Raw genomic sequence first — 13517 nt, 5'->3', positions numbered from 1 at the left:
GCTGTGCTTTACAGTGTATTTATCAAGGGCTGTGCAAGGATTGTCAGGCAGTCTTTGGCATTAATTTTGTCATGCCTAGGTTTTTAATGCATTTATATTGCATGTTTTTCTCGTGTCCTGAGCAGTGAGCGAGTTGAATCCTCCAAGACGATTGCTATAATTGCAAGCACCTGTTGTAAATATTGTAGACATGGGAGTAGTGGTTAGCTCACATTATTACCATATTTTCCTGTTTATAAGACTCACCTGTAATACAAGGATTCGGCTCTGAAATTTTCTGAGCCTGATGCTCAAGGTAGAGGACGACGACAACAATGTTCAACGCCTGATGATCATGAAAGACGACGACAACACTTACTCCGATGTTCGCGCGTGTGCTGTCACAAGCTCTACGACTGATCGCCGAATGTTCTGTTCACAGTTCACGGCGTAGCGCCCTGTGCAAGGTCTTCTATTACATACCCCTCATGTTCAGAGGCTTTCAACAAAAATATTGGTTTATAATTTATTCAGGTTAGGGCTTAGGGCAATAGGACTCTACTATATATGCTTATGCGACCATCACGTGCTATGTGCCTGAAAGAAAATTTGTTACATGCGCGTGCGAATGAATGATAGAAAATAAGAGGCAACACTTATATGCGAAAAACCTTTCACTCGTCGCCGTTTCATGAAAAAGTTCGCCTTGAACATTGTACAAAACGAAAAAAAAAAAATGCACATAAGCACCATGTATAGGACGTGCTATCGAAAATGTGTAAAAAAGAAAACCACGTCTTATACACCGGAAAATACATTACTGTGCTGGCAATAAACTGCCTGTTCTTTGACAGAGTGCGAGTTTGTTGGACAGAGTACCTCTAGCCACTGCTAGTTTGTTCGTTGCCGCCTAAACACTGCCTGCTATTTATTTAGCTTTATGTTAGGATGACATTGCAGCTTCGGTAAGTGCGACATGGTTTACCCATGGTTGCATATCTTACCCTCATCATTATTTTCTGAGTAGAAGGAAAAGTTCCTCCTTACCCTCTAAACTTGCATACTGGGTGTACTTTTTCTTCATTTAGAAGAGTTCTCCCTTTTTTCAGATGCCCTTGCACCAATAAACATTAATAATTATCAAGAGTTCTCCCATTTTAGTTCTTTGCAGGAAGACACGTTTTTTGTGTTTTAGCTGATAGGCTGGCTTCTGGGAAAAAATTTCATGTTTTGTGGTACTCTTGAATAACTCAGGATTTCAAGCTTTTGCACGGTACATGGGCTATGGCTGAGGGCACAGGACTTAATACTGAAATCCCCTGTTGCGTATTTTGTTATTTTTCAGGCGTGGTGCTACAGCAAAATGCTTAGTCGCTCCTCTCCATTGTGTATGTTCTGCGTCAAAAAATCAAAATGCTTAATTTCTAAGCCTCGGGCAATGAATTGCCCATCTGAAATTGAGTTCAAGTATGGCAAAGTATATATTAAGATTCTGGTTTTGCTGAAATTTTCGTATTCGGTAATTTGGGAGGATAATGTAGAGTCCAGACTGAGGTATTATTGTTGGTCAAAGTGCACTGGAACACATAGAAAGTTAGCTCAGTTGTATATTGGTATGAACATCAGACTGTATGTTTGGAAAACAAGGCTGCATTAGTTTTGGCAGAAGGCAATTTTATTGATGAAAAGAACAGGGCACTTCATCCCGCAACTAAATACCTGTACTGTACTATGCCTGTACTTTTTTAGGGTTGTGCAAAGCAAGTGCAGTTGTGATCTCATGATTATGTGAGGATAGGAAACGAGGATATACTGGTTTCTGCAGAGAACCAATTTAAAACTTCCATTGGCATAGCACTGTGTCGGGTGCAGGTGGAAGTTGAGAGTATCCGTTATCAATAAATTTAAGATGGTTTCTTCTAATAGAAGACAAATTGGCAATGAAGCTGGACTACCATCACTAATCACTGGAGTGGCCAGAGCTTGGACTATTCATGCTTTACCTGACTTTGTCCTAGCTATAATTACGTCTAACTGAATCCTTGGATTAAATTTTTCCAAAATGTCATAAAATGCCCGAAGGCACCTGCAAGCTCCTGTTGTATAAAAAAATGTCTTATGGTGGCATGGACACTTCGTTAGAACCAATGACATTGCAAGAAAACTCTTGCCAGAACTCACAACAGGAGTGGTAGAATTGAAACTTGCAACTTTTGGCTGTTGCTGTTTACCTTAACTTGGGATGCTTCATTTTCATTCAACTTTGGAGCACCTTTTTTGGAGCACCAGAGCACCTTCTCTGCTGTACCATAAAGCCTGTAGAAGGGACCATAGGAAATTCTGTAGAGCTCAGTTAAGAAGCTAAATCATGCTTTGATGGTACTGTGTGCCTGGCAAATCTGTGTTTACGTAAGGGCCAACTGCGAAGGTCATGCATTTTGTGCCTTCTGATGCTAAGGCACAAACTATTGCTTTAACTGAAAAATCAGTTTAATGCGCTCGTGTGTGATGTTTCACGAAAGCAATACATGAGGTTAATAAAATAACATCAAACATGTATTGTTGCCCGAAGAAGGACATTATTCTTTTAAAAGGTTTGAAATGACTACTTTCAAGGCATCAAGCCGCATCCTACACAAAAGGTAAACAGAATACCAGTAGAAGAAAGTAGTCAGTAAAACACATTAGTAATAAAATAGTAGCTGGTCATAGTAGAATAATACAATCAGTAAATAGAATTAGTATAGAATAGTAAATAGAACATAAGGGACAGATCTGTATACAGGGTTGGGGGGGAGGGTTAAGGACTTCCAGAATAAGAAAATAGTATAAAGGGCCGAGTACAGATGTTAAAAAGAAAAATGAAAGGAAGCCCTAGTGCCAAAAGGGGCACCGGTGGCCACTCCACATGGGCTCGTTCACTGAGCATTGGAAGGCTCTGGCGAAGAGCGGAGAGTTCTTCAGTGACCCGTTCACCAGATGCTCGGCATTGCGTCCGCCGCAGTGTGCCAGCGCCCAAAGCACGAAGAACAGTTCAGCGTTGCTGTAGTCGCGGTGCAGGCGAACGCCCCGGCCCAGTTCTTCAAGCAGGCGTCGCTTGTAGAGCACCATGAGTGGTTCGAGCACACCGATCTCCAAGGCAGTCTCCGTGGCGAGCTCTCGGGCTCCTGCGGTGACCAAGTGTACTAGTTTTTTTTAGAAACTTCGAAGCCAGGGGAACTGCTGAGTAAGCTGATTGGAAGCTGTCTGACTTGCGTAGCTGTACCTTTTTCAGCGCTGACCACATCGAGGTCCGATGCAACGCAGTCAACGACTGCTTCGAAGCGTCGCTGGTTGCGCAGGCGCCAGGCATAGGGCCCTCGGCTGGTCGGCATCAGAGCGCGCAAGAGTTCCCTCCCTAGCCCGGGCACCAGGACGGGCTCGATGATGGCCGAGGTGTTAAGCAGGAGTGCCATCAAGCCCAGGGGCACCAGGAGGGCCTTGCGATCTTCCGCATATCGCGCCTGCAGATCCAACGAAGATGACAGCTTCTGAATACATGTAACTGAGTATAACAGAGCTGCTTATCCTCATAAGACTGCTTGCATTCACTACAAAATGAGACATGCATTATGAAGGTTACCAGCTAGCGAGTAGATAAACAGAACATTCACAGACACCTAATTATGTTATCTTGGCAAGCGATAACATTTGGAATTGCTTCGTTACATCGAATAGTGTCACTATAGTCGGATGCAATTCAAAGGTGCAGTAACCACCACACAATTTTTCTGTCAGAAAGTGGCCCGCTGGCCTTTCTGGTTATCTAAATAACTGATCGAGAGACTGAAGTTTCAAGCTGAAAAATATCAATGCTTCTGGCTTGTATGGTGTACTCAAACATCAAAACTGATCCTGTTTACTGTTAAGCAGAGTAATAGGGAATGTGAGCTCAAGTTTCGCTGCGCGATAGCAGCGCTCTCGTGTGGTGGTGAATGTAAAATGTCGGGACGTCGCCGGAGCAGACGCTCCGCTGGCTTTCTATGGATGTGCGGCAAGCATGGAGGAAGTCTCCCTCTATGGCGACGGAGTTTCGCCGGGCGTTTTTTTCGCGATAAGGAAAACGGGGGTACCAGTAGTGTGTCATGGGCAGCCTCTGCACAGATTGCTTGGTCAGCTTCACTGCTAGACCTATTTTCCAACTAAAGGGTCTCGTTTGCAGACGTATAGCGGTTGGAAACAGAGAGAGCCAAGTGCCTACTTCTGCGCAAACACACAAATTTATCCAGTTGACGCAGGCGGCTTTTATAGAGGGAATGAAAAGGATGGAGGAGTCTCCTGCGTCTCGCTCACCGCGTGTAAGTTTTTTTGCAGATTCCCTACGCTCTCTCCCTGCTTGGTGAGAGCTCTGAAACCAACCAATCAACCAAGAGATATCCAGCGTGCGACGTCCGCGACTGGCATGTGCAATGAGTCCCAACGGTCATCTGCCTTTTCATTTCTAGAACGATCGAGAAAATTTCGAGGAGCGAGGCCTTTTCGTTCGAAAACATGCCTTGTTGAAAAGCTCAATTAGATTTTCGGAAACCGGCCGATACAGAAAATATGTCGCGAGCGCAATACACAACACCACTCACACTGGACACTCCATTCGCGTCATGGCTAGGTTCCATGAGCGCGAACCTAATATCATAAATGAAGTGCAACCATTTCATAGAACCGAAATAAATGAGAAGATATATGCCTGGTTTCACTGAGCTATTGATTTCACCAGCCTCCCGAGTCAGTGAGCCGGTTATGTAGCTCACAGTTTCGGTCTTTCGACTGCAAGGTTTGTTTCAGTAGCGTAATATATAAGAACAAAACCATATAAATATCGCATGCTACAGCCCAAAACGACGGTCAGTGAGCGTGCCACTTCATTTCACAGTGCGGATAATGCTTTTGCAGATTTAAACTAATGGCAATATAATCTAATAGCGGAATTTACTGGAGATTTCATGGCTCTGTCTCCGGAACCGTACAGGTCTGTCCGCACACAACCAGACATATATCTCTTTGCGCCATTTAGCTGGTGGTTGCCGTGAATGTGTCTAAGATGGTGACTAATGCAGATCGCAAGGTTATATAGAACCGAGTTTCCACTTCCAGTGTGGTGACGTCATTTTCTCCAGCCAATTAGAATTATTTACATAGGAAAAGTTATCGCTGTGCTCGAGTACGGAGTAGCATGCCGTCCATGTTCTCTGTACAAACCACGTTGCTTACGCGCGTTACCAGCCACGGTGAGCTTGACCTAGTTTCATGCCAGGCGTGCAATATACGTAACCTGGATAAAGCTGTTCGTTACCAGATTATTCATTTTCGCAGCCTGCCTCGGGAATTAAAAATGTACTAAAGTAAACTGGAGGCTTATACGTATGACGCGACAAGGTGAATGGCTCCCGCCTGCCGGCTCCACTTCGGGAACCTCGTTCGCGTACGAGCCCTCGTTTAATCATTAGTGCGTTAATTTGTGTCTGGTTTCACACATCGCCGGAAAAGATATCTCCATTTTAACCAAACCATACGAAAGTGCCTGCTAGTCCTGGCCAAGTTTTCCATGGGATTCATTTTCATCTCACCCAGTTCAATGGGCAAAGTCCGAGTTGACAGCTCCTGCCATCTCGGACATGTCAGGGGAACTCGTGATGCACACAACTAACCGACCTATTAGTGCCCAGCCATGCCACATGGTAGATACCAGCTGCTTAGATGACACCCGTGAATTTTCGGCCTCTACCCCGACCCTGGGTTTTCTGGAGAATGGGTGTCCTTGCCTTCCAGGAGTAGACGCTGACGTCTTGCGCCGTACCAGGGTCCACGAGGTGTGCTTCAATTGCGCCGAGTAGCTGCGAAGCGGCCTCGCTGTCGTCCAGCCTCTCCACAGAGTCGTCCTCGTCGCCGTCGGTAGCGTTGTAAGCTTGGGGGACCAACCACTTGGGAACGAGCGTGCGCATGACCTGTACGGAGTTAAAGTAGATTGGTGGTTTGTCATTCGGCCACTGGACCCGAAATCGCGGGTTTTAATCTCGCCCGTATTTCGATGGAGGCGAAATGTGAAAGCGCACGTCTTCTGTGTGATGTCGGCGGTCGTTCAAGTACCAAGTCAGTCGAAAGCAGTCCGAAGCCTGCACTAGGGCTTTCCTTATCGCACATTTGTGGTATCAGGGCGTTAAATCCCTTGAATAACGTACGATTATGACATTGAAATAGAGCCTTTGTCGGGCACGGAGTCTGGCAAAAAAGACCGTTGTCTACTTTCAGGCCCACCTGCACAGCACCGCTGCACCAGACGTCCGGAAAGTAGTAAGGGTTGCCCCTCTGGATGAATGCAATCAGATAGAAGTTTTTATTTGAAATCTTGTATGCGGAGCACGCGCTATTGCAAATGGGACGTTCCTACTTCTAAACAAAACAAGCAATGTCGTTTAAAAGAGGTGAAATCTGGGCATGTTAGTTGTTCATTCTTAAAAAAGAAGCCACAACGCACTGAAGGACATACGAGAAGCAAGTCGCGTACAAGCGCTTGTTTGTGTTTTGCCCCTCGACCTTTCCTTTTTAGAGCGGTATTTCGTTTTGAACGAAGTGGGACTTGCCTGTCCCGCTTCCCAGACGAAATGGGCTAACGTGTCATCCTGGCCTCCCTCCATAGCTTCCGAGAGCACCGCTCGGGCGGCCTGAGCAGTCCTGCGGTGGGATAGGTCCTCGGCGATACGCAGGCACGCCTGAGTTGGCGTCCGATAGGTGTGCTGTACTAGCGGGCGGGCCTGCGTGCAGATGCTCGGGTTACAGTGCAAGAGTCAAATTTCTAAGTGCGTTTCATGTATGCAATGTAGCTCATTTGTCCCATTTCCATTCAGATTATTTCATGTCTGTAGTGTAGCTCTATATGTCCCGCTTCCATTCGGATTATTCAGAGCTTACTCTATGTCGAAATTCTGCACATGACATATAAGCTCTGTACGTTCGACCAGGTGATGAAAGTTGTCCCAAATATTCCGTTTGCTTCTAGGTGTATCAATATACAGATATTTGTTATGCAGACGATTTTTTTCTGATCAAACAATTGATACCGAGATATTCGCAGATTTACCTTCCTCCCCATAAAGGGCGCGAAGTAGACCATCTGCCAGGCCTGCTCGTACACCGCCACCTGGTGAGGACTTCTCGTCTGCGGACGAATGCGCTTCAGGTGGCAGCGGGCAGAAAGCGCCACCCAGCGGCAGACGTGGGCGATCCAGTGCTTGGAGAACGGCAGGGACGAGTCCGTCTTGTGTCGGCGTGCATGGCTTTTTCGGTCCAGGCGGGGCGCCAAGCTGTCGGAAGACCCCTGTTTCAAGCTAGCGGTATGTCTTTCGCGAAGAAATATAGGAGATAGCCTTATACGACTTCAAATTAAGGTCTGTTATTACAGGTATAAATACCCCATACAAGTTCTATTGCCATATAACCCTTTCAGGGTCTTTGTGGGACCGGGGGAATCATGCCATGGTGCTACAACTGCTAATAGTTGCTGCTGCGGAATACTCGGAGAAAGCTGAAGGAAAATAAGTGCTGTAGATAAATCCGAGCCCCGTATTAGGCATGGCCGCATGTCTCATCTTGATCTAAATCAAGATGCAGTGTACTGGCGAAGACTGCAGACAGGAACATTCCCAAACCTGCATATCCTTAGCAAGATTTACGAAGGGTTAAGGGGCGCCGACCAAAAAGGTAATTGTCAAAAAAAGAAGACGTTCCGGCTTCCACTCGGAAGCCTTGTTCACTGGATGGAATGTTCAAAACACGAACAAAACGCGAGATGCCTAATCGTCCCAGGCATCTCGCGTAGTTGGGCGGAAGATTACCGGCGTTGCGATTAAGTGTATGATTCGTCGTTTGAATCAACAGGGATTCCAGATATTGACGTGATGACCAGTTCTTTTCTTTTCCAATGAAAAGAAAACTGGCCCCTTAACCCTTCATGAATTTACCTTACCAGATGAGATTTCGTCAAACTTTAGATTTCAGCAAGATTTACCAGTCGCAATATCGGGACACCTGTCCGTGGTGTGGTAGCAAACCTTCGTTGTACCACATCACGTGGGAATGTAGTAATAACTATAGCTTTCGTAAAGACCCAAGTGCGGAACAGTGGGAGAGCCGGCTCTCCAGCGGCGATCTGGGTTGCCAACTAGGCCTGATCCAGCACGCCCAGCGAGCAGCGAAGCTCAGTGGAGCCCTGGAATAGGGGCACCGACCCTGTGAGAAGAAGGAAGATGGACCTCTTCTTTCTCGTCTGCTACTAGCACAAGACCTTTCTAGAGAAATTAACGTTTTTTCTATCCTATCCTAAGGCCGCCTGCTGCTATGCCGGAAATTATTTTCTTGTCAGCTCTGGGGAATGCAGCTAAAACATTCACCGTGAGACGCGAGATTCATGGTATGTGGGCCCGTAGGCGGTCATAACGGCTGCGGTACTCAGTGGAATAGCATGACAAGGCAGGACTGTACTGCAACGCCCATGATGTCTTCCGGCTGATTACGAAAACTAGCTATGTTACCGCGATAGCTTTAAAACGCCGTCGTCCAGAAAATGTGGCGTAGCGAACAATCACAGGCACGCCCCTAGCAGGTGGAAGTTGGCAGCTGACGTGGCAGGGCACTTGCATGACGTCAATGGAACACGGACATGACAGCGTTCACAGGAAGTGTCAACTTTGTTTTGGAGGTGAATCGAACCCACCGGGGTCTTTGATCCCATTTCAGACACGCTACTCCTATAGATCTATGCCGCCCTAGCTTTTCACATCCTAGCTTGTATGCCAATGAGCGCGTGTGGGATAAAGGTACATATGGAAGTATTAGTGACTAAGCGAGTAGGAATAATTTACTGAGTGGAGGCGTATGTACGCGGTCGAAGACATTTAACCCGTTAACGCTACCGCCTCATATTCTGAAAGGCGAAGCCTATGTAAACCATTTTCCTTTTTTTTTGTAAGTGCGGTTATCGCGGGTAGCGCAATTGTCAGAACTGGAGTGAAGCGCGTCGGAAGACGGATAGCTAACGAGTCCTAGCCAAATCTCGACAGTGTGCTCTGGAGAATAATATTGTAATAACCAGTTTTAAATTCAATTGCATGTTTTGTTATCTTGCTGATATCTCCCCAATACCTTATTCGCTTGTTATATATGTACAATGTATAGTCAATTCCTCTACGGTGTTGCCCCGTGGGCTGTATTGGTAAAAAGTAAATGGTGATGCTAAATGCTGGCTTGTAGCACCAGAGCGACCGCCTTTTTCTGATAACCCTTTTGCACCTAGCTCTGATCGTCGAGACAAGTCCTGATGACCTGGTGATAGCCGGAAATGAAGGTGGCCGTAGCGTCTCTGGTGACAGAGTTCTGAGAACGTTACCTCTCTACAAAGGCTCTGTAGTCTTTGATGCTGGCATCGGGGTTGTCCCTGAAGTAGTCCTCGGAAGTGCGAAGGGGTGCGTCCGGCATCCACATTGGACACGTTTCTTCAGCATGGTCGTCCCGGCAGGCCCTGGGAGGATATGGTTTCATCGAGTAGAAGCAGTTATCATTAACAACAGGTTATCAGGCGTCAGCATTCAATACGTTCATTATCGCTTAAGTGTCCGGCGTTGGAGAGTGAAGCCTGGGTGTGGAGAAGACAAAGTGCAGAGGGAATGCACTACCGGCGATGAGAAGGAAGCAGCGACCGCCAATCAGAGTCGACGGAAGGGCAGGAAAAGAGAGGGTGTACCAAGGAGGTTATAATAGAACTATTATAACCTCCTTGGGTTGTACCACCGGTGTATGGCAAAATAAGAGCTGAGCTCAAATTTCATATTACCGATTATTGTAATCCCCTGTCAATTTTTTTCCTGTAATATTTTTCATTGTTCTATTGATTATATTACCTTGGATACAGTGCCTGCTTGTTCATTTCAGCTGCATTCATCCATGGAATTGGTTTAATGGCACCTGGTCTGGCGGCGTAATTTGTTAGAGCTTCCTGGCATGTTTGAAGCACAACGTATCCTCAGCACTCTTTTCTTCAGCGTGAAACACAGTCTGAAAAGACCTTGCACGAAAGGTAAGATCACCATGTGCTAGAGTCCAGACCATGATTGTCCAGACATCTCAATACGCAACTTTGAGTAATGACCACAGGCGCAGGAGCCAAGGCAAATCACCTCAGCTCTCGATATCATACACAAGTAGCAATCCAGTAATGATGCCAACGAATGACATAGTTACTGTACTGCACGTTTGCGTGATTATCATCAGGGCTTGCCTATCAGGGCCACTTTCCCGCCACATACCGCGTGATGTCGTCTTTGGTGAGTACGGCCGCACCCTTCAAGCATCGCCTCAAGACTCCGTCATCGTCCACCTCTGGTTCCTCGTTGCCCAGAATTTCCTGGACGTCTTTTGTTTGCTCGGTGGTGCCACTGGGATTTCTCAAAAGACGGGGCATCACAGCCGTCATTAGGCGGGCTACAGCGTCCTCGTACATCGAGCGCTGTCGGACGCCGCAGACATGCTCGTAGAAGTCGCTGCAGGGAGTCGCTGGGCTTGCTCGCTGGCTTTGGCCATGGCTGTGGTTTGAGGCGCCACCTCCATGGCGGAGGTAGCCCTTAAGCCAGATGCAGCCCGATGTGTTGCACAAGTGCTGCGGAAGACGCTTGTCCGCGAGGCCCAGGTTGATGGGTAAGATCTCTTCCTGCGAGGCATGAACCCCAATTGAGCAGGCACTCGACAACCAAACGAAACTGAAGACAGCGTCAGCTACCTTTAGTACACGGATATATGCATGTATATACAGCTGCATGAGCGACATTCCCCAATGTTCAGCTGTGTCACCGTGAGCATAGTCCTGAAAAATGGAATGTTCTAGCGTTCATCCATGCTCCTATCCGTACTTTGACTTCATATAATACCACAGGATGCCACACTGGGTGACTTCAATGCACATCATATTTAATAAGCTGCAATTACACCATTTTTATCTGGGCGTGTTACGTGAATGGGGCGCATTGTCATATTCAGATCAGTAGCCGCAACTGTATGAGATAGCTAGGTACGAGATTTCCAGTTACCACTCAACAGCGCCAGTTACAGGCACTGTATTGTCGCAATGCTTCCTGATGTAACCTGGCCACCTGGCGCCCTGCCACCATATGTCCAATTTGCATTTCCTTGGCATCTACTGTATTGCCAAAAAGAATAAGCAACTAGCCCAGTACCATGTTTTGCTGACAGGAAACGTCAGTTACCTGTGGCGTCCAATTTGTGTTTCCTTGGCACTTGCATTGCTGAAAGGAAACACCGGTTTCCTGTTCGCCACAGTAGCATTGCCGTGCCCATTTCTTGCACCTCATTGCAGCTAGACTATCACTTATGGTGCGAATAAGATCATCGACTAAGCCATTTATAGCTACTGTCTGACGTCAGCCTCCAGGCTGGTGCAGGAGCGATGTTCTAGCGAACGCGTTAATGTCTGTGTCGGCGGTTGGTGTGAAGTCACAATACCACGGGTCAAGGCCGAATGGGAAGGAGCTGCTAGCTTGGGAAGCACGTTTGAGACGAGAGTCGAGCCCACCGGGACTCGGGAACCTCGAGTCGGAATTGCGACGCATAGGCCTTGAAGGCGCTTTCATACGACCGGACTGAAGTGGAATTTTATGTCTTGTGGTGTCTCACATAAAATGGCAGATAGCAACTGTATGCCAGTGAGTACGCACGACCTCAGACCGAAGTGAAAGTCGAAATGCTAACGCCCTAATTCGCATTGGACCCAAGCGCGCTAATCGCGTTATTCTTTATCAAACCGCGATAGAAGGCCAATTTGTTATATGACTTGCTTATTTTCTCTCCGACTGCGCTGCTGTTACTTCACCATCGGAATTAACATAATCATCATCATTAGAACTATCACTGCCATCACCAGAAGCAGGTACGAGTCCTCGTCGTCGCCCTGGTGGAGGTTTGGCACGAGTCGGCGGGCGCTGGCCTTGGTGACCGTCTTGGTGATGGTCCGGGGCCCGCGCGTCAGCAACATGTAGACCAGGATGCAGTCGATGATGAAGAGCAGCACCATGGTGACGATGCCGATCTTGATGATCAACTGCTTGTTCTGGCGCGTGGCCATGCGGTCACCGGGCTGCGGCGCGCCGGTGCCCATGGACGACATCCCGGATGCCTGCGCGTTCGCAATTAATGCTTTGCTCACATTTGATCTGACAATGACAACGACTATCGTATTTATGAACACCTATTGAGAGGAGGAGGCGCTATCCGCACAACGCAGTATTTGATATTTTTATTACAGAATGGGCGGATGCAGATTTTTCGTGAACAATTTCTGGCTAGGGTGTTGGGGATAGGAGCAAAGATGGGATGTCCGGAGTCGTCAGTCGCAAATGACTACGACGGCGACATAGTTTAACACACAGAACGATCGCTGCACAGCTACTTTACTTCGAAATAAAAAGCGTAGCTCAGTTAACAAAGCATGGTAACCTTGTAGAGTCCTCCTATCAATAAAGAAAAGATGTTGGAATGAATATATTAATGTTTATTTGGCTATATTCATGCCTCGTTTATGTGACCCCTGTTACCCTGTTAACAATATGGACGACTGGATCTATAGGCAGTTTTCCTGAGTATCAAAAACATTTAGGGCATTCATACCTTATTAATACGGCTACTCGTTATGCGGACAATGGACAAGAGGGAAAGGCAAAAAGCCTATCGGGGCCCATGTTTTTTTGTCGCATTTTTGTGGACAATGTTGAGGGGAAATTTTATATGAAAAAACTTATGCAGATAATTCATTGTTTGCATTTTAGCACAGATCATTTGAAGAATACAATGAAAAAATGTGCATGACTTGAGTGATTGCCATTTTCTTTTGTGCTTTCATGCTTTACAGTGCGAGGTTGCTGCCTTGATTCACACTATCGTTTCCCATAATGCATGAATGAGTGGGAAGAAAACTGCAGCTTGTGAGGAGTAGAAAGCTGAATTTAATGGCTTTTAGCCGACTGAAAGGTGATGTCATGTGTATGAACAGTAGTAGAAGCTAACTCGTTTATCAGTGATATGTCATTAGGCTGTCACAGACCGCTAGACACTTCTAGACGCAGTACGTTATTTCAGTCATAACAGTGTTCGAGGTAATGGACTTGTAGATCCAAGTATGGTGTTATTTCAACTTCACTGGCCGGCACTATGCAAAACAGAAAAGTTTAGTGAAAACGCTTTTCTTCTTTCTTTGCAGTTCGTTATTACGGAAGATTCGCTGTATGAACAGTTTTAACTAGACATAGTTGCATACCATGCACGTGGAATGGGGGATAAAGGAAGGGAAAAAGCATAAAGAAGTAAAATGAACCATATTCAAACTGCGCGGACGAAGGTGGAACGATTTCGTGTTCTTGTTATGTTTGTTTCGTCTTCGTCTTATTCGCGCTGTTTGAATACGGATAACAAAAACCAACTTACCCAGCTTTCTGTTCTTGCAA

At 46.5% G+C, this 13517-nt stretch overlaps 2 protein-coding genes across 2 annotated transcripts; both read right to left on the bottom strand.

Moving 5' to 3' along the window:
* Window positions 1-2853: 2853 nt before the first annotated feature.
* LOC146173570 (uncharacterized) lies at window positions 2854-3443 on the bottom strand. The gene is made up of 2 exons (XM_084584865.1): window positions 3245-3443; window positions 2854-3137 (listed from the first exon to the last, which is right to left on the bottom strand). Exons 1-2 carry the CDS (start codon window positions 3432-3434, stop codon window positions 2854-2856), a joined length of 474 nt encoding a protein of 157 aa, XP_084440991.1. The 5' UTR covers window positions 3435-3443.
* Window positions 3444-5708: 2265 nt separating this feature from the next.
* Window positions 5709-12118, bottom strand: LOC146173569 (uncharacterized). The gene is made up of 6 exons (XM_084585226.1): window positions 11939-12118; window positions 10314-10714; window positions 9398-9529; window positions 7094-7316; window positions 6597-6767; window positions 5709-5960 (listed from the first exon to the last, which is right to left on the bottom strand). The coding sequence occupies exons 1-6, from the start codon at window positions 12089-12091 to the stop codon at window positions 5709-5711; spliced, it is 1332 nt and encodes a 443-aa protein (XP_084441352.1). The 5' UTR covers window positions 12092-12118.
* Window positions 12119-13517: the final 1399 nt, after the last annotated feature.

This window comes from Amblyomma maculatum, chromosome 11 (assembly GCF_055883805.1).
Source record: "Amblyomma maculatum isolate TAMU_Amacu chromosome 11, ASM5588380v1, whole genome shotgun sequence".
Lineage (NCBI taxonomy): Eukaryota > Metazoa > Arthropoda > Arachnida > Ixodida > Ixodidae > Amblyomma > Amblyomma maculatum.
Note: the sequence above shows the minus strand (reverse complement) of the source record. Positions and strands in the feature narration are given on the sequence as shown.